Source organism: Scyliorhinus canicula, chromosome 12 (assembly GCF_902713615.1).
Source record: "Scyliorhinus canicula chromosome 12, sScyCan1.1, whole genome shotgun sequence".
NCBI classification, from domain to species: Eukaryota; Metazoa; Chordata; class Chondrichthyes; order Carcharhiniformes; family Scyliorhinidae; genus Scyliorhinus; species Scyliorhinus canicula.
Window position 1 is genome coordinate 28,357,896 of NC_052157.1, and position 22,292 is coordinate 28,380,187.

At 46.4% G+C, this 22,292-nt stretch overlaps 1 protein-coding gene across 1 annotated transcript in view; it reads right to left on the reverse strand.

Moving 5' to 3' along the window:
- Positions 1-311: 311 nt before the first annotated feature.
- Positions 312-22,292, reverse strand: part of rnf111 (ring finger protein 111) — a 162,140-nt gene continuing 140,159 nt past the window's right edge. The window contains 4 exon segments of the mRNA XM_038813235.1: positions 312-1,481; positions 1,957-2,078; positions 2,254-2,349; positions 2,473-2,565. Coding sequence (XP_038669163.1) covers positions 1,364-1,481; positions 1,957-2,078; positions 2,254-2,349; positions 2,473-2,565 — 429 coding nt within the window. The 3' untranslated portion in view covers positions 312-1,363.

Genomic DNA, 22,292 nt, shown 5'->3' on the forward strand with positions numbered 1-22,292 from the left:
ACTCCACACGGACATCCACCTGGAGCTGGGTCGAACCCGGGTCCTCGGCATCATGAGGAAGAAGTGCTAACCACTGCGCCACTGTGCTGCCCACTTTGAGCGGGTTTTTAATATTTACAGATCACTTTGTTACTACATAAAAATAAATCCACAGCATCAATTTCCTCTCTTTGCCACACGTAATTTATGAAAAATAGAACGGGATGTAATCAGAAACAACCATCCACGGTAGGAATATTTAACATAACCTGTGAATTTTTTGATGCAAGCAGAAAAACATTGAATAGAAATGACAAAACAGACAGCCAACATGGAGTTAACTATCTTTATTAACTTTAAAACTAAGACCCCCTGAAAAATTCATCCAGGGACCTTTACAAATCTGTGAATGCATGGATACCTGCCATTGGTACTGCATTCCAACACTTCACCTGAATCTTTAACAGCCATCATTCTGCAATCTGCCTTCAAATACATTACCTAGACGTGCTTATTGATGACTTCATACAGAACCTTGTTCTACAATCTGACTAGCTCACCATTACCAATCATCAGATGTGCAAGTATACGCAATACAGCTAATTTCAATAACATTAGTGTTAGAGCTGTTTAATGGCGGCCAAACAGCTAAAATCATAAAGAATAGGGGAAACCAAAATTAAACCAAAAACAAAAAAAGTGAAGAAAACCATGAAATAAACATTTGTGAACCCATTAGTCTTGTTGAATATTGACATTCTTAAAAATTACATCTACCACTGTGCCAAAAATGGATTTTTTATTTTATTAAAAACCTAAACAGTTTATATGGTTGGATATATACTTCTTGTAATGGCAATTGGTTGGGACAGGATCCCATTGATTGGTTGTTTGCTGTCTGATAATTAATTTCTACAATACAGCAGCTGTTTTCCTAATCACGGAATGTCTTGATATTCCTCCTTAATGAACAGATCACAATCTATATACACAATCTATTATAAATGTTTAAATTAAAGTCCAGGGTTAGTGACTGATGACATATTCTATTCCAGTAAAGCAAGGCATCATGAAAATGACTTTGTTTCTATCTAGAGCAGCTAATCTTGCCTGCAAGTCTGAGGACATAAAGCCCGTTATGTGCAAAGAAATGCAATCCAAGGAACCATGCAAAATAAAATGACTTGGAAAAACAAAAAGCCACATAAAAAGCTTCATAAATACATTAAAATTTAAACTCTATACTGAAATATCATTGTAGGCCTAGCATAAATTGTACTATGTGGCGTAGCCGCACTCTAGGTTCAATGCTTTTGAATCTGCGCAGGTTATTCATGCCATCTTTGGTTGACTGCAGTACAGAGGAGAGTTACTGAATAAGATGTCAACTATCTGCAGACAGCTGAGCCTCAATGTCCACTCTGCATATGGGGCATTTCTTGTTGGTAGTCAGCCACTGGTCCACACACACTTGATGGAAGAGATGCATGCAGGGAAGGCGCCTGTATGAATAGAAGGAAAAAAAAAGACATTTTATTAGTTTTACTTCGATATATACACATTTTGCCCAAAAGGGGGTCTCAACATTAGTATTACCTTTACGTTTTAAAAATATTTATTGGTATTACGGGTTAATTGATACTGCAAACTAGTTTATCGGGTACTTAACAATTCCAGATTTTAAAAAATGTCACAGTTCAAAATCTAATTCATTACAAGATCAGAGACATATGGAAGAATGTGTTTATTGACAGAGAGGTGGAGTACTACACACGATCCAATTTACAGTTTATTAACTAGAAAGGCAACTCGCCAATCTCCTGCCTTTTGCATCAATGTTTGTTTGACAGTGAATTAAGATTTTTTTGAGATTGAATCCTTTCTTTAAAAGGAATAAACGACAAAATCTTCCAGACTTGGAATGTTGGTATGTGTTTATCTGAATTAACTGAATATTTATCTACGAAACCGTCTTACCTCACATCTTCTCCTTCTTCTAAAATAGATAGACAGATGGTACATTTTTCCTCAGTGTCATCCTCAATTCCATCATCATCTTCCTGTTTGTACTGCAGTTTTCTCTGTAAGTCAGTTATCACCTTGTTACCACAAATTCAAGTTTGTCAGGTGGTTCAACCAGAGAGATCACAGAAAGCATTTGCAGTAATCATTTTAACAAATTTGTGAACATTAAAAAGTAATTTGTAAGATGTTAGAACAGTTTAAAAGTTTAATTGTTTCTATAACAAATCAAAAATAAGGAAGTGGCTGTACCTTTTTATATTTGTGTGGGTATGTGCATCTCTCAATTGTACCCTGTGAGGCACCTCGATTAACATTGCCCAGTCGTTCTTCTAAATGCAGCAAATCCTGTGAATGAGGAAGAATAACTTAGCATACACGTTTTGATTTGTATATACTCATATTCCTCAACAAGATTTATCCCCACTTTAATCTAAAACTGTTACATTTCCTGATCCTGTTAATACCAACCTCATAGGTGGCCCGGAGTCCTGGAAACCTTCCTTCCAGCCTTGAAGAAATGTAGCGGATGTGAGGGTAGCCTGCCATGTCTGGTGGTACAGCCTATGCAAGGAAAAAATAATTTTGGCAACCGAGTTAAAATATATTAGAATAGTCTTGAAACTCCCAAGGTCAAGTCTTTATATATACTGTCCTTCTATTGATAGATTATTAAACATTGCGTATGCATGCAATTCTTGTCTAACCTCCTGTCTTTATGTCAACATTTTGCATTAAAATTGTCCATGCCAACATTTTAAATGGAATTCCTACATAGTATGTACACATGTGTGTGTATGCATAAAATAGATTTGTAGTTCTGGCCAATAATTGGGAGCCATGCAGCGAGTATCTTTAATTTCTCTCAACTCATGCACATTGGTTTGACATCAGTAATAGAAAGATGCTCGAGGGAATAGTTAGCGATACAATATATGATGACTGAGATAGAAAGGGGCACACAATATGGTTACAAAAATAAGAGGTAACGCCCAACAAAGTTGATTGCATTTTGTGAAGTCACCAAGATGGTGGATGAGATGAATTAGCCAGACTTCCAAAAGACTTTTAAAATTTATTAATTTACGGGATGTGGGAGCCGCTGGTTAAGCCAGCATTTAGAGCCCATCTCTAGTTGCTTTCGAGAAGGTGGTGATGAGTTGCCTTCTAGAACCGCTGCAGTCCTTGAGGTGTAGGTACACCCACAGTGCTGTTAGGGAGAGAGTTCCAGGATGGGAACAGCGATATATTTCCAGGACAGGGTGGTGAGTAACTTGGAAGGGAACCTCCAGGTGGTGGTGTTCCCAGGTATCTGTTACTCTTGTCCTCCTAGACGGTAGCGGTCGTGGGTTTGGAAGGTGCTGCCTAAGAAACCGTGGCGCGTTACTGCATTGCATCTTGTAGATGGTACACACGGCTCCCACTGTTCAGTGGTGGAAGGTTTGAATATTTCTTTTTCTTTAATATAAATTTAGAGTACTCAATTCATTTTTTCCAATTAAGGGGCAATTTAGCATGTTCAATTCACCTACCCTGCACATCTTTGGGTTGTGGGGGCGAAACCCATGCAAACACAGGGAGAATGTGCAAACTCCACACCGACAGTGACCCAGAACCGGGATCGAACCTGGGACCTCGGCGCCGTGAGGCAACAGGGCTAACCCACTGCCCTAGGTTTGAATATTTATAGGAGGAGCAATCAAGTGGGCTGCTTTTTCCTGGATGGTGTCGAACTTATTCAGTGTTGTTGGAGGTGCACTCATCCAAGCAAGTGGAGAGTACTCCATTACACTCCTACGTGCCTTGTAGATGGTGGACAGGCTTGGGCGTGTGTGTGTGTGTGTGTGTCCAGGAGGGGAGTTACTCGCCATAGGATTCCTAGCCTTTGACCTTCCCTGGTTGCCACAGTATTAATGTGGTTCGTCCAGCTCAGTTTCTGATCAATGATAACCCCGAGATGTTGATTGTGGGGGATTCAGTGATGGTCATGCCACTGAATGTCAAGGGGCAATGATTAGATCTTCTCTTACAGGAGATGGTCATCGCCTGGCACTTGTGTGGTGCGAATGTAACTTGCCAGCCCAAGCATGGATATTGTCCATGTTTTCCTGCATTTGGACATGGACTGCATCATTATCTGAGGAGTTGCGAATGGTGTTGAACATTGTGCAGTCATTTGCAAATATCCAACCTTCTGCCCTTATGATCTTGATGAAGCAGCTGAAGGTGGTTGGGCCTAAGACATTTCTTCTTTTTTTTATAAAATAAATTGATTTAAAAAAAAATAATTTTAATTCAAATTTTCACATTTTCACAAAAAAGAAAACAATAACAGAAAATTCTAAGAACATAAAGAACAGAACCCCCCCCCCCATATACAAAAGAGAAACAATAAATTAACGCCCGTCGTTGGCAAAAACAGATATTCAACCCAAAACAAAAATAAACAGACAACCCCCCTCCCCCCCGGGTTGCTGCTGCTGCTGACCTTTTGTTTTTACCGTTCTGCCAGGAGATCTAGGAATGGTTGCCATCTCCTGAAAAACCCCATGCACTGACCCCCTTAGGGAAAATTTCACCCTCTCCAATTTAATAAACCCCGCCATATCGTTGACCCAGGCCTCCACGCTTGGGAGCCTCGCATCCTTCCACTGAAGAAGAATCCTCCGCCAGGCTACTAGGGACGCAAAGGCCAGAATGCCGGCCTCTTTCGCCTCCTGCACTCCTGGCTCCACTGCAACCCCAAATGTTGCGAGTCCCCAGCCTGGATTGACCCTGGATCCTACCACCCTCAATACCGTCCTTGCTACACCCTTCCAAAATTCTCCCAGCGCTGGGCATGCCCAGAACATGTGGACATGGTTTGCTGGGCTCCCTGAGCACCTAACATACCTGTCCTCGGTCCCAAAAAACCGGCTCATCCTTGTCCCGGTCATATGAGCCCTATGCAGTACCTTAAACTGTATGAGGCTAAGCCTCGGACAAGAAGAGGAGTTCACCCTTTCTAGGGCATCCGCCCACATCCCCATCTCAGCTCACTGGGCTAAATCACTGGCTTTTAAAGCAGACCAAGCAGGCCAGCAGCACGGTTCGATTCCCGTATCAGCCTCCCCGGACAGGCGCCGGAATGTGGCGACTAGGGGCTTTTCACAGTAACTTCATTGAAGCCTACTCGTGACAATAAGCGATTTTCATTTTATTTTCAATCTCCTCACCCAGCTCCTCCTTCCATTTATCTTTCAGCTCCTCCACCGAGGCCTCGTCTACCTGCTGCATCACCTGGTACACTTCCGAGATGCTCCCCTCTCCAACCCATACCCCCAAGAGCACCATGTCCTGAACCCCACGCGGCGGCAGCAGAGGGAACCCTGCCATCTGCCGCCTGACAAACGCCCTTACTTGCATGTACCTAAAGGTGATCCCCGGGGGAAGCCCAAACTTCTCCTCCAGCTCACCCAGGCTCGCAAACTTCCTGTCTATGAACAGGTCCCCCAGCCTCCTGACGCCTGCCCTGTGCCAACTCAGGAACCCGCCATCAATTCTCCCCGGAACAAACCGGTGGTTCCCCCGTATCGGGGACCCCATCGAGGCCCCCACCTCCCCCCTGTGCCGCCCCCATTGCCCCCAAATCTTGAGGGTAGCTGCCACCACCGGGCTCGTGGTATACCTCGTCGGAGGGAGCGGCAGCGGCGCCGTTGCCATCGCTTCCAGGCTCGTGCCCACACAGGATGCCATCTCCATCCTCTTCCATGCTGCCCCCTCCCTGTCCATTACCCACTTGCGCACCATCGCTGCGTTGGCAGCCCAATAATACCCACAGAGGTTGGGCAACGGCAACCCCCCCCCCCCCCCCCATCCCTACCCCGCTCCAAGAACACCCATCTCACCCTTGGAGTCCCGTGTGCCCACACAAACCCCGCAATGCTCCTGTTAACCCGCCTGAAAAAGGCCTTCGGGATAAGGATGGGGAGGCACTGGAACAGGAACAGAAACCTCGGGAGCACCGTCATCTTGACTGACTGCACCCTACCCGCCAAAGACATCGGCAGCATGTCCCACCTCTTAAACTCCTCCATTTGCTCCACCAGCCTTGTGAGGTTTAGCTTATGCAAGGCCCCCCAGCTCCTGGCCACCTGAACCCCCAAGTACCTGAAGCTCCTCTCCGCCCTTTTCAGTGGGAGCCTCCCAATCCCCCCCATCCTGGTCCCCCGGGTATACCACAAACAGCTTTTAAAATAAATTTAGAGTACCCAATTCAATGTTGCCATTTAAGGGACAATTTAGTGTGGTCAATTCACCTACCCTGCACACCTTTTGAGTTGTGGGGCGAAACCCACGCAAACATGGGGAGAATGTGCAAACTCCACACGGACAGTGACCTCGGTGCCGTGAGGCAGCAGTGCTAATCACTGCGCCACCGTGCTGCCCCAGGACACTACCTTGAGGAACCCCTGCAGTGATATCCTGGAGCTTCAAGCACCACAACCGTGCCAGGTATGACTCCAACCAGCGGAGAGTTTTCTCCGTTAACTCCAGTTTTGCTGGGGCTCCTTGATGCCATACTCAGTCAAATGCTGCCTTGATATCTTGATGTCAACAGCACTCATTCTCACCTCATCTCTGACATTCAGCTCTTTTGATCATGTCTGAACCAAGGCTGAATGAGATGACTCTGGCAGAACCCAAACTGAGTGTCCGTGAGGAGGTTATTGCTGAGTAAGTGCTGCTTCATAGCACTGTTGATGACTCCTTCCATCACTTTGCTGATGATGGGACATTAAACTGATAGGGTGGTAATTGGCTGGGTTGGATTTGTCTTGTTTCTTGTGTACAGGACACATGGGCAATTTTCCACATTGCCGGGAATGAAAAGATTCTCAACACAAGGCTTCCTTTAATCCATCTCATTGCTTGCTCCAAAAACTAATTCAAATTGAACCCAATTTATGGTCTCCACAAGACAGACATAGAAGATCCCAGCTGACAAGAAAAGGCATTGCACCTTATCTTGGGCTTGATCATAGCCAAAAGGCCGAGAAGCGATAAGAACAGTGATATATTGAACTGATTGAGAATTGCCAGAGGACTCTAGGAAGAAGTAGTTACAGATTCATTTGAATACGTTCAGAGAATGCCCATTACTGGCATTCTACAGACATTGGTCATTAGGACCATTACTCTGAACTGTTTTTATTCACGATGTAGAATGTGTCCAGTTTTGTGGATGATTCAGAGGCTTAGAGAAGGGTGCAAGATGGTCACTAGACCAATTTCCAGTTGAAAGCATCTTAGCTATGAAGGCAGGCCATAAGAAGTGGGACTTTACACTTCAGAAAGATTAGGCTCTATAGGTGATCTACTAACATGAAGAAGATAATTGATACTTAGTTGGCAGTAGGTGGTTCTTCAAAAACAGTGAACATCTGGAATTAGATGTTTCTAGCTGGGGTGGAAATTGTATTTACTTAGCAAATGCAAAAGACTCTATTCCAAGTAGTTTCTCCCAGTCCTGCTGTGTCGAGTGTGGATAGGCCTCCACTCAATCGGTGGGTTGGACAGTCTCCTATGATGTGGTGCATAGTCTGCTCTCTCCCAAAGGCACACAATGGGCTGACACTAGTGCCCCATCTGTTGAGCTTGGCCAAGCAGGGACAGTGGCCGGTCCTGAACCTGTTATGGGTGGACCACCCTTTCAAACAGGCAGCTGTTGGGTTGGGTTTGAGACCAGGTGCTTGTTTGTCATGTCCAATCACTGAAAATCACTTTGTACAAAAGGTATACACTGCACAGAATTATCAGGGCCAGAATGTTTTCCTGGATTAGCTTTGATTGCCTTAGAAGGTGGTGGTTGGAAATAGGATTTGACAGATATTTCCACCAAACTGGATTGGGTTTCATCTTTCCCTTTGCCTCTCTCAGGAGGTCAAATGATTTTGGGATGGGGTGGAGAGCGTGGGACAGGCTGGATAGACCAGAGGGTCTTTTCCTGTGAGTCTGTTTATAACATCTCACATAAGCTTTAAAAAAAACTGGATTCACAAACTGACTATGGGAAACTTTAATAGGTTAATCAACAGAGCGCATTATTAGCGTACCTCAACTTTTTCATGGGCTAATATCTATTGAGACTTTTTTAAAAAAAATTGTTCATGGGATGTGGGTGTCGCAGGCTGTGCCAGCATTTATTGCCCATCTCGAACTGCCCTTGAGGGGCAAGTTAAGAGTCAACCACATTGCTGTGGGTCTGGAGACACATGTAGGCCAGACCAGGTAAGGATGGCAGATTTCCTTCCCGAAAGGACATTAGTGAACCAGATGGGTTTTTGTAACAATTGATAATGGTTTCATGGCTATCATTAGACTTTTAATCCAAAATTTTTATTGAATTCAAATTTCACCATTGGGATTTGAACCTGGAACCCCAGAGCATTACTCTGGGTCTCTGGATTACTAGTCCAGTGACAATGCGGCTGTGCCACCATCTCCTCAAGGGCAATCCCATCTGTTTCTGTCAAGTTCCAAAACTCCCGGTCCTCTACCACACTAATATCAAGGTCAGTGGTTTCATTTTCAAGCCTTTTACTTTTTTCCTCCGTCCTGCATCTTCTGTTTCTCAGAATCTGCCTTACTGGTTGGGCTCCATTCCTTCCACTCTAGCAGCTGTGGCAATTTGTAATATGCCCATGCTTCGAAAACGCCCTTCCTAATCCACCTCCCATTTCTTTCAAAAGGCTCCAAAGAAAATTTGCTAACCTTCCTCAGTCCTGCCTGCAAATTTCTCCTGCCTCATTTTCCTTCTCACCGTTAAGGGCCTAAGACATTTTCAAACGTGAACACTGCTATGGAAAATGTAAGCAGTTCAAGAGCAATTTTTGTCTTGCCAATTCTATGATGTATACCGATTAATAGAATTGAACGGCTGCATTAATAACTTTCCAATATTGACCCCGCCGAACGAAAATTTAAAGTGGAGCGTGGAACAAGATTAAAAATATACTGAATCACTTGGAACTTCCTTAAACAACAGAAGGGTTCCCATCTACAACAATAACTTATTTGTTCTCCCCACAGTAGCTGACTGACCTGATGTGTGTTTCCAGCATTATTTCGCCTGCAATAATATTCATTTTGTAGCTCCCAAGCAGCTTAATTCACTTAATTAGCCAAGTAATGGCCAAGATGTTAATCCAGCTATGGGGAATAGAAACCATAGGAAATGAAGCAGAAACTAACTATAAGCCTCGTAGCTACAAGCCTCATTTCACTGATCTGGCCAGATATCAAATGTCTGATTTAGATAGTAATAGGTTACCAATACTTTCATTCTAAAACTATATACGTAATCAACCTTGAGTTTAAAATCAGAAACAAAAGATTAAACTGCACTTAAACTTTTGAAAATTGTGTGCATTATCTACTTCTGTAGTTACCGTTGAAAATTATATTAACTTTTCCTTAATTCTGGCCTTCTTTGAACAATTAAATCCCAAAGAGTTCAGCTTCTTTTATTTTGAATTAACTTCAGCTCTGTGGTTGAACTAATTCCAATTTAGTCATCTGAAATTTCACAAGCTTCTATTTTTGAAAGATTAACAAGGTTTTACCAGCCGTAAAAGAATTTTCGAATAATTTTGAACGTTTCCATTTTGGGTGGTAAACAGCACCCAAGGAGAAAAGCTAGAAGGTGCCACTTATTCAAGGTTTCTGCCGGCATTAACACCCAGTCAACAATTATAATCTTTTACTTCCTACAACTGTCATTGAAATATCTGCAAAAATAGTTCCCAGTAACCAATTCAAGTATGGAGATTGAAATTTAGTTCTGGACTTTACGTGCATTTCAAGCTGAACTGTGTGTCTAGAAATGAGATGTTCAATTAGAATTTTAAGCTGATGCATTTGACAGCAGCTCATCACTTTGCAACTTGGATTTGTTTATTCGTCCTCCCCTGCCACTGTTGAAGCTGAACTAGTTTATTTGCAACCCCAACATCGTGGGACCCGAGCTGAGTGTGCAAACCTCATGTCTTCTCCATCATCAAGAATGTTCATTTGTCCCTCAGTCACATCGCCCGCCTCCTCCCCTGCTTCAGCCCATCAGCTATTGAAACCTCATGCACGCAACCGTTAACTCAAGACAAGTATTCCAGATCTCGCTTGGCTGGCTTGCCACATTCCACTGCCTACAAACTTTAGTTCATCTACGGTAGCACAAGTGGATAGCACTGTGGCTTCACAGCGCCAGGGTCCCAGGTTCGATTCCCCGCTGGGTCACTGTCTGTGCGGAGTCTGCGCATTCTCCCCGTGGCTGTGTGGGTTTCCTCCGGGTGCTCCGGTTTCCTTTCACAGTCCAAAGACGTGCAGGTTAGGTGGATTGGCTATGATAAATTACCCTTAGTGACCAAAAAGATTGGATGGGGTTATTGGGATAGGGTGGAAGTGAGGGCTTAAGTGGGTCGGTGCAGACTCGATAGGCTGAATGGCCTCCTTCTACACTGTATGTTCTATGTTCTAACTCTGCTGTCCGTATCGGAACTCTCACAATGTTCTGTTCCCCTGTCACTACTGATCCACATCACCCCTTGTTTTCAACAATGCTTCGAATTTAAAAGGATCTTAGTGTTCAAATCCCACCACAAGACTTTGCCCTTTCTGGCCTCAAGAATCTTCTTAACAACTCCTGATGATCTCTGTGCGCCCCCAATTCTGACCTCTTGTGCATCACCAACTTCCATTGTTCCAGGCTTTGGAATTCTTTCTCTAAACACATCTGCTGTCCTTCCTTCTTTGAATCCTGCAACTGGCTGTCCTAATATCACTATGTGGGTGGGCATAAAATGTTCATTTCCTAACATCCCTGTGAAGACCCTGGAGATATTTTACTCCATTAAAGGCATTGTGGAGGCGTTGGTGCAGTAATGCTGCTGAACTAGTGATTCAGGATAATGCTCTGGGGACCAAGGTTCAAAATTCAAGTTCAAAATTCAGTAAAAATCTGGAATAGAATTGAAAGTCTGATGAGAGGGGATTTGAAAATCTATCATTTTTTTTTAATAAACATTTTATTGAGGTATCTTTGGTAAAGAAACAACAACAAAATAGACAAGATACATGAAACCATAAACATAGTGCAAAAACCGTTTACCTTTCGTACAGGTCCCACCCTTATTGACCTCCGACTACCCCCCCCCCCCCCCCCCCCCCCCCCCCAAACCCCCGCCGCCCGCTGACGATTAATTTTCCGCAAGGAAGTCGACGAACAGTTGCCACCTCCGGGTGAAACCTAAGTGAACCTCTCAAGGCGAACTTCATTTTCTCCATACAGAAAGCTAGCCATGTGCGATAGCCAGGTCTCCAACTTTGGAGGCTTTGGGTCCCTCCATGCCAATAGTATCCGTCTCCGGGATACAAGGGAAGCAAAGACCAAAACATCTGCCCCTTTCTCCTCCTGGATTTCCGGATCTTCCGATGCCCCGAAAATCACCCCCTCTGGACCCCGCGCCACCCTTGTTTTTAAAACCTTGGACATGACGTCTGCAAACCCCTGCTAAAATCCCTGAAGCTTTGGACAACATGTGGACATAGTTCGCTGGTCTTCCCGCACATTTTGTGCACCTGTCTTCCACCCCAAAGAATCTGCTCATCCGGGTCACTGTCATGTGAGCCCGGTGCACAACCTTAAATTGCATCAGGCTGAGCCTGGCACATGTTGCAGATGCGTTGACTCTACTCAACGCATCTGCCCATAAATCATCCTCTATCTCACCTCTCAGCTTCTCCTCCCACTTACGCCTCAGCTCCTCGGTCTGCGTCCCCTAGTCACCACACTCCGGCGCCTGTTCGGGTACACGGAGGGAGAATTCAGAATGTCCAATTACCTAACAGCATGTCTTTCAAGACTTGTGGGAGGAAACCGGAGCACCCGGAGGAAACCCACGCAGACACGGGGAGAATGTGCAGACTCCGCACAGTCAGCGACTAGTGAGTGGCTTGATAGTGCCATCACAGACCAAGCTTGCCGGGTCCTAAAGCTGCTAGATTGGGTCTGCGGCAGATCGTGTGAACAAAAAAAAGGGAAAAAAAACATACTTGACCTCATCCTCGGCAACCTGCCTGTTGTAGCTGCATCTGTCCATGACAGTATCGGTATGAGTGATCACCTCACAGCGCTTATGGAGACAAAGCCACTTCTTCACATTGAAGAAATCCTCCATAATCTTGTGTGCCACTACCACTGTGCTAAATGGTATAGACTTCGAACAGATCTAGCAACTCAAGAGTGGGCATCCACGAGATGCTGTGGGCCACCAGCAGCAGTAGAGTAGAATTGTACTCAACCACAATGTTCAACCTCATGGTCCGACAAGCTCTCAGTCTACCATTACTACCAACCAGGGGGAGCAACCATGTTCAATGAAGTGCACAGAAGAGCATGCCAGGAGCAACAGCGGGCTTACCTAAAAGCAAGGTGTCAACCTGGTGAAGCCACAACACAGGATTACTTGTATGGCAAACAGCAAGTAATAGTGCTAAACAGTTCCACAACCAACAGATCAGATCCAAGCTCCGCAGTCCTGCCAGTGTTGGACAATTAAACTCAGTGGAGTCAGCAGTTCCACAAATATCCCCATCCTCAATGATAGAACAGCCTGGCTCATTTGTGTAAAAGATAAGGTTAAAACTTTGCAACAATTCTTAGCCAGAAGTGTCACGTGGATGATCCTCATCTGCCTCCTCTGGAGATCCCAAATTCACAGATGTTAGTCTGTCACCAATTCGATTCACTCCATGTGATATCAGGAAACAGTTGACAGCATTAATACCTGCAAATGTTATGGTCCCTGACAATATTCCGGCAATAATACTGAATGTGTGTGCTCCAGAACATACTGTACCCTAGACAAGCTGTTCCAGTGCAGCTATAATACTGGATCTACCCGGCAATGTGGAAAATTGCCCAGGTATGTCCCTGTACACAAGAAACAGGACAAATCCAACCCAGCTAACTACTGCCCCATTCGGCCAATTACAGCCCCACAAGTATATTTTCGATCATGGATCATCAACAGCACCATCAAGAGGCACTTGTTTAGGGGCAGCACGGTGGCGCAGTGGGTTAGCCCTGCAGCCTCACGGCGCCGAGGTCCCAGATTCGATCCTGGCTTTGGGTCACTGTCCGTGTGGAGTTTGCACGTTCTCCCCGTGTTTGCGTGGGTTTCGCCCCCACAACCCAAAGATACGCAGGCTAGGTGGATTGTGCCACGCCAAATTGCCCCTTAATTAGAAAAAATGAATTGGGTACTCTAAATTTAAAAAAAGATGCACTTGTTTAGCCATAACCTTGTCACTGACACTCAGTTTGGCTTCTGCTAGAGTCGCTCGGCTCCTGACCTCATCACAACCTTGGTTCAAACAGGGACAAAACAACTGAATGCCAGAGGTGAGGTGAGAGTGACTGCCCTTGACATCAAGGCAGCATTAGGGCAGCATGGTGGCACAGTGGTTAGCATTGCTGCCTCACGGCCGAGGTCCCAGGTTCGATCCCGGCTCTGGGTCACTGTCCGTGTGGAGTTTGCACATTCTCCCCGTACTTGTGTGGATTTCGCCCCCACAACCCAAAAGATGTGCCATGTAGGTGGATTGACCATGCTAAATTGCCCCTTAATTGGAAAAAAACAATTGGGTACTCTAAATTTAAAAAATGAATCTAGGCAGCATTTGACCGAGTATTGCACCAAAGAACCCTAGCAAAAACTGGAGTCAATGGGAATCAGGGAAAACTGTCCGCTGCTTGAAGTCAAAACCCTGACACAAGGAAGATAGTTGTGGTTGGAGATCAATCATCTCAGTTCAAGGACATTACAGCAGGAGTTCCTCAGGCTAATGCCCGTGGCGTAACTGCCTTCAGCTACTTCATCAGTGGCCATCCTTCCACCATTAGGTCAGAAGTGGGATGCTTGCTGATGACTGTACAACGTTCAGCATCATTCATGACTGTTTAGATACTGAAGCAGTCAATGTCCAAATGCAGCAAAACCTGGACAATATCCAGACTTGAGCTGACAAAGAACCAGGCAACGTGCCTCAATGACTACCGCCCGGTGGCCCTGACATCAGTTGTAATGAAGTGCTTCGAGAGGCTGATCATGAAGCGCATCACCTCCATACTCCCGGAACGCCTTGACCCACTTCAATTTGCATACCGTCGCAACCGGTCCACATCAGACGCCATATCCCTGGCCCTACACTCATCCCTAGACCTTCTCGAAAACAAGGATTGCTACATCAGACTCCTATTTATTGACTTCTATTGACTCTGCCTTCAACACCATAATCCCAGCCAAGCTCATATCAAAGCTCCAAAACCTAGGACTTGGCTCTCCACTCTGCAACTGGATCCTTGATTTTCTGACCAACAGACCACAATCAGTAAGAATGAACACCAACACCTCCTCCACAATAGTCCTCAATACCAGTGCCCCGCAAGGCTGCGTACTTAGCCCCCTACTCTGCTCCCTGTACACACATGACTGCGTGGCAAAACTTGGTTCCAACTCCATCTACAAGTTTGCTGATGATACGACCATAGTGGGCCGATCTCGAATAATGACGAGTCAGAATACAGCAGGGAGATAGAGAACCGAGTGGAGTGGTTTAACGACAACAATCTCTCCCTCAATGCCAGCAAAACTAAGAGCTGGTCATCGACTTCAGGAAGCAAAGTACTGTACACACCCCTGTCAGCATCAACGGGCCGAGGTGGAGATGGTTAGCAGTTTCAAATTCCTAGGGATACACATCACCAAAAATCTGTCCTGGTCCACTCACATCGACGCTTATCACCAAGAAAGCACAACAGCGCCTGTACTTCCTCAGGAAACTAAGGAAATTCGCATGCCACATTAACCCTTACCCACTTTTACAGATGCACTATAGAAAGCATCCTATCGGGCTGCATCACACCCTGGTATGGCAACTGCTCGGCCCAGGACCGCAAGGAACTTCAGAAGAGTCGTGAATACCGCCCAGTCCATCACACAAACCAGCCTCCCATCCATGGACTCCATCTACACCTCCCGCTGCCGGGGAAAGCGGGCAGCATCAATCAAGGATCCCTCCCACCCGGCTTACTCACTTTTCCAACTTCTTCCATCGGGCAGGAGATACAGAAGTCTGAGAACAGGCACAAACAGACTCAAAAACAGCTTTCTTCCCCACTGTCACCAGACTCCTAAATGACCCTCTTATGGACTGACCTCATTAACACTAACCCTGTATGCTTCATCCAATGCCAATGCTTATGTAGTTACATTGTATATCTTGTGTTGCCCTATTATGTATTTTCTTGAATTTTGTTTAATTCCCTTTTCTTCCCATGTACTGAATGATCTGTTGAGCTGCTTGCAGGAAAATACTTTTCACTGTACCTCGGTACACGTGACAATAAACAAATCCAATCCAATCCAGCAAGTGACAAATAACATTCACGCCACAGAGTTGCCAGGCAATGACCATCTCCAACAAGGGAGAATCCAAACATCACCTCTTGACATTCAATGGAATTACCATCACTGAATCCCGCACTACCAACATCTTGAGGGTTTTCATTGACCAGAAACTAAACTGGACTAGCTCTATAAATATGGTGGCTACAGGAGCAGGTCAGAGGCTAGGATTCCTGTGGCTCCTGACTCCCCATAATCCGCCCACCTACAAGGCACAAGTCAGGAGCGTGATAGAATACTCTCCATTTGCCTCGATAAGTGCAGCTCCAACAACACTCAATAAGCTCACACCATTCAGGACAAAGCAAACCCATTTGATTGACACCTCTTACACAAACATTCACTCCCTCTACCTCTGACGAACAGCGGCTTCAACGTATTCCATTTACAAGATGCACTGCAGGAACTCACCAAGGCTCCTCAGACAGTTCCTTCCAAACCCATGACCCTCCAGATCACTCACCATTATGACTTGCAAACGTAATTTCCATTTCTTCAGTGTAGCTGGGTCAGAATTTTGGAACCCCCTTCCCTAACAGCACTGTGGGTGTACCTACAATTCCGGGATTGCAGCGGTTCAAAAGACAGCTCACCACTGCATTGAGGGCAACTAGGGATGGGCAATAAATGCTGGCCTAGCCAGCAATGCCCACATCCCATAAGTGAACAAATAAAAAAGCAAATGCAATTTGTTGTAATTTTGATGCCAATAAGGAAAGCAAAATTACTCCACGGACTTGTCAATCAGGGTGGAGGTAGCAGCAGAATTATGTCTTGCAGCAATTTAAAAATTGTTAATTCATTTGGGAATCCAGATCAACCTGGAAGCGCTCAATTGGCACGTCCAAGCACCTGTTACCAGCTAACTGATTGGAGCAATTCTAAGGAAAGCAGAAACTGGAATTGAAGGCTTTATATGCAGAAGGAAATACTCCGTCGTATGGATGATTTTTCCTGATTTTTGTTTCTTAAATGTATTTTATTCCGAACTAATATAAAAAGTTACAACACAACAACAATTTGGGAAACAAGCTTACCAACAAACAACTATACAATTCCCCCCTTTTCACCCTCCCCCCACGTGACACGGTCACAAACATCCCCCCACTTTGCCTCGAAACCCTCCGCTGAGCCCCATAACTCTTATTTGATCTTTTTCCAGCCGAAGAAAGTCACATAGGTCACCAAGCCAGGCCGTTACCTCCGGTGGTGTTGCTGACCGCCACTCGAATAAAATGCATCGCCGGGCAATCAGAGGCAAAGGCCACAACATCGACCTTCCTCCCCTCCATCAGCTCCGGCTTCTCCGAAACCCCAAATATTGTCACTTGGACCCTCCCCGCCAAAGTCAATTGCAGCATGTCCCACCTCTTGCGATCCTCTCTAGCCTCTTCCACCAGCTTTGTAAAACTCCATTTGTGAAGCATCGGCCATTCCCTCGTTACCTGAGTCCCTAGGTACCTGAACCTATGTCTCTGGCCACAAAGAACAAAGAAAATACCTTAAATGGCATCCACTGTAAATTGGCTCGCCGACCCAACTCATTCACCAGGAACTCTTTGTTTTTCCCTACATTCAACCTATACCCCAAGAACTCCCCAAACCTCCCCAACTGGCCCATGATCCTCCCCAACAGGCCCATGATCCTCCCCATGCTCTCCAGCGGGTCCAAAACATACAGCACCCGATGCTCCCTTCGTCCCCTCATTCTTTTAAAAAAAAAAGAAAAATCACAATTATTTTATTCATTCATTCAAAACCCAAGGCATTGAAAATCACTGTTGTAACATCTGCTGTGTTAACCTGCTTCACCATTTATTTTGTCCATGAGGGCTAGGACTGTCGTGTCCAACAAGCTGAAGGAGCCGGTATCATTAGTGTATTAACACCAGCCACACAATTGAGCTGCTAATCCATTTTCCCTTTGCCAAGATCCCTAATGACACAGTAATACTTAATATAAAGCCAGCAATACCATCCACACAAGATGCCAGTCAGGACAGGGGTCCATTTGATTCTGGGGGCTCATTATTCCAGTTTTTGTCCTCTTTCTCCGGAACTAAGAGTGCTGAGGCGGATGCCAAGTTTCTTCTGCTCCTCGACAAGGTCCCCGTTCTGATGCATCTGTAGTAGAATGTCGCATCCACCCACAAATTCCCCTCAAGTAGATCTGAGGGATCGTCAGCCAGTTGGAATCGTTTTTAATCCCTTGCCGGATCTCCTGGTCCTCCAGTACATTATAGGCTCGGTAGTTGTTCACCTCGTGCATCCTCAGGTGTCTGCACCCCGTGTTTGTGAGATCCACACATGGTCTGGGCGGGTTGCCCTTGGTGAAAACCACCACCTGTCCTTCTCACCAGGCCCTCCAGCCGCCGGTGCGTGGCACCGCCCGGCTCCCCGGCCCCCGCCGTCTGAGCCTTCTCCTCCCGACGCTCCTCACACACAAACGGCCTGGGGCCGAGCCCAGCGCCCAGTGCGTCGCCGTCCGGCACGATATCCGCAGCAGCGAGAACATGGCAGCGGCGGAGCGGGCAGCTTCTCTGTCCGTGCGGGGCGGGCCCCTTCGTCCCCTAAGAGCCATTACCAGAGGCTTTATAGCCAGCACAAACAGCAGCGGTGACAGCATGCACCCGAGTTGTTCTCCTGTGTAATCCGAAGTTCGCGAACCCATGTTATTTGTCCACACACTCTCTCGGTGCCACATATAATAGGCACACTCATGCAACAAACTTCGGCCCAAACCTTCCCAGTATCTCCAACAGGTACCGCCACTCCACCCGGTCAAAGGCCTTCTCCGCGTCCATGTACACCACTACAACCGGTACCTGGGCTCCCGACGGGCTCATAATTTAACAGACTCCTTATATTTCTAGAGAGCAGCCTGCCCTTTACGAAGCCTCCACAAACACCCTGGGACAAAACCTTCCATCCTTCCCACCACTAATTTAGCCAGCACTTTCACATCTGTATTTACACAAGAACATAAGGACTAGGAGCAGGAGTAGACCATCTGGCCCCTCGAGCCTGCCCCGCCATTCAATGAGATCATGGCTGATCTTTTGTGGACTCAGCTCCATTTTCCGGCCCGAACACCATAACCCTTAATCCCTTTATTCTTCAAAAAACTATCTATCTTTACCTTAAAAACATTTAATGAAGGAGCCTCAACTGCTTCACTGGGCAAGGAATTCCATAGATTCACAACCCTTTGGGTGAAGAAGTTCCTCCTAAACTCAGTCCTAAATCTACTTCCCCTTATTTTGAGGCTATGTCCCCCTAGTTCTGCTTTCACCCGGCAGTGGAAACAACCTGCCCGCATCTATCCTATCTATTCCCTTCATAATTTAAATGTTTCTATAAGATCCCCCCTCATCCTTCTAAATTCCAACGAGTACAGCCCCAGTCTACTCACCTCTCCTCATAATTCCAACCCTTCAGCTCTGGGATTAACCTAGTGAATCCCTCTGCACACCCTCCAGCGCCAGTACGTCCTTTCTCAAGTAAGGAGACCAAAACTGAACACAATACTCCAGGTGTGGCCGCACTAACACCTTATACAATTGCAACATAACCTCCTAGTCTTAAACTCCATCCCTCTAGCAATGAAGGACAAAATGCCATTTGCCTTCTTAATCACCTGTTGCACCTGTAAACCAACTTTCTGTGACTCGTGCACTAGCACACCCAGGTCTCTCTGCACAGCAGCATGCTTTAATATTTATTGTTTAAATAATAATCCCGTTGTTGTTATTCCTACCAAAATGGACAACCTCACATTTAACAGCGATATGGGCCTATATGACCCACATTCAAGGGTCCTTCCCCTTTTTTGGTATTAACGCAATTGTTGCCTGCACCATTCTTTTTGGCAGCTACCCATTCTCCAACACCTCATTAAACAACCCCCTGCTCCCCTTCCCCAACGCCTTATTAAACACACCCCACCCCCCTTCTCCAACGCCTCATTAAAACACCCCCCCACCCCCACTTCTCCAACGCCCCCCCTCTCCAGCGCCTCATTAACCCCCCTCCCGCAAGAGATCCAGCACCAGATCTGTTGCGAACTCCGGTTAGCCATCAGACCCTGGACTTTCCCCGACTTCATATCCCTTATGCTTTCCAACACCTCCTTCAGGTCCTGGGGCTCCTCCAGAGTCCAGCCTCTTCTCTTCCTCCAGCAGTGGAAACTCCAGTTGATCTAAGAACTGTCCCATGTCCCCCTCTTCACTCTCTGGGTTCGCCCTGTACAGCTCCTCATAACAATCCTGAAATGCCTCGTTTATCTTCCCCGGCCCTGACACCACATTCCCCTGCCCCAGTCTGTATCTTCAATATTTCCCTGGACGCAACCTGCCTCCGTAGCTGGTGCGCTAGCATTTGACTCGCCTTCTCCAAGTATTCGTACTGCACCCATCTTGCCCTACGCAGCTGTCCAACCGCATCCTCCGTTGTCAGCCTATCAAATTGCCCCTGTAATGTTTTTCTTTCCTCGCCATTCCCTCCGTGGTGAGCATCCTCGAGTACTCCCGATCTACCTCCACTGTCTTGTTCATGAGCTGTTCATGTTCCTCCCTCCTTTCCCTATCCACATGTGCCTTTAACGAGATACCGCACTGCTCACACCACTGCTTTTAGTGCTTCCCAAAAAGGTGGCAGCCGACACCTCCCCGTTTTGGTTCAATTCTAGATAATCTTTAATCACAGCTCGCACTTTGTCACAAACCCTCTATCTGCCAACAACCCTGAACAGAGCCTCTGCTCCCGTCCCGATCTAAGCCGAATCTCCAATCAATTGGGGCGCATGGTCTGAGATTACTATCCCCATGTAATTCTGCCCCTGCACACAAACCAAAATCTCCCGCTCATCACAAGAAGTTGATTCTGGAATACACCCTGCAAACATGCAAGAAAAGGAATACTCCCTTTCCCTGAGTTTTTGAAGTGCCACAGATCCACCATACCCATCTTTTCCATAAACCTACCAAGTTCCTTTGCCATTCTACCCACTGACATGGGGCTCGCCCTATCCATCCTTGGCTCTAGGACACAGTTAAATCTCATCCCATAATCAACTAGTGTGTGGCCATGTCTGGGATTGCTGCCAGAAACCCCGTCAAAACCTACATCATCCCAATTCGGTGCATACACATTCACAACACCGGTGTCCATTCTAATACCCCACTCACGATCACATATCTCCAACCTGGGTCCCTCACTTCCTTCGTGCTAACAAACCCCGTTTTCGTACTCTTCAAAATTGCCACTCCCCGCGACTTTGAATCAAACCCCGAGTGGGAAAGAGCACCTCCGCTCTCAAGGTGCGCAAAAACCCAAGATCTTTTAACCGGCCCATTCAGCTCTTGCTTATTCCATGTTATCAGCCTTACCCGAGGCAGACGCCTCCATTCACCTCTACCATCCGTCATTCTCCCCTTTTAGCTCCAGCTCCGTTCATTTCAACCTGTACCTGGTCAATCAAGATGGCCCCCTTCTCCACCCCTGACCATGTTTCTTCTCCCACCTCGCCTTGTCGCGTCGCCCTCCCTATTCCCCCCCCCCCCCAACCTATGGCCACCTCTTGGCCTTCTTCCCCATCTCACTTCCATTCACCAGTATTACTTGCTAGCGTGGCAGTCTCTGCCCAAAGACCTCTCCACTGACGCCCCCCCCCCCGCAACCTCTGCTCAGTGAAGGCAGCTCCATGCTTCTCCCACCCAAGCAAAGACTCACCATCTTGAATCACAGGTCACCTTCCCCAAGAGCAAACAATCAGGAAAATAAAAACAGCCCCAGGTAGCAGGAGGTATAAACTTTTCACTCCGCTACACTTTTCAACCTAACAGTAAATACAAACACCAGAGAAAACCTCCTCCATATCAGAGGAAAAAGAAACCCTCCTACTCCCTACCCACACTCTACCCGTATTCCCCAATTATTTCAAAAGTGCCAGCACCTCAGTCTCCCAGAATTGTTCAAATGCAGTTCTCCCCAGGGTATGCTCCTTGATGAAGTGATCGGCCGTTTCTGGGGTCTCAAAATAGTATTCCCGGCCTTCATAGTCATCCATAGTTTCGCCGGGGTAGAGTACCCCAAACCTGATCTTGCCGTCAATATAGACACTGCCTTGGCTTTGTTGAACCCTGCACACCGTTTCATCAGCTCGGCTCCAAAGCTCTGATATATTTGGGACCTTTGTTCCCCTCCCATTCAGTTTGCGCTTCTTCCTGGCCCATTGCAAAATCTTCTCGTTCTCCACTATGGAGGACTCACGATCACGTTTTTGCTCGTGCGGCTCCCCTGCTCTAGGATTCTGCCTCAAGAGACCTGTACAACTCTGTCCCACTTGCAGGAGTCTTATCTCCAGCCCACCCCCCCTCCACCACCATCCTTGAACGTACCTTCTAGCCCCCCAACCTTCTACTCCTTCAGACAGGCCACTATCTGCAGATTTTGCCTTCTCGAATGGTTTTCCTGATTCTCCACCTTTACTCTCAACATCTTGCAAAGGTCTCCCAAAGAGCCCTGCCTGCCACATCCATAACCCCACTCGATCGCTGGGTAATCCGACATCACCTTCTCAATTTCTCGATTGAGACCCCAGGGCCTCCAAACATCTCTCCACCCTCCCATCGAGCCCTTCAGGTATGCCACACCCCTTCGATGGCCTTGGAGAGATCTCCTGCATTTCCTTTCTCTGCTGATGGAACTCTTCCTTGATGAAGGCTATCAACTGTTCCATTTGGGCTTTCTGAATTGCATAAGCCTTCCTCCTCCTCAGCCATCCTT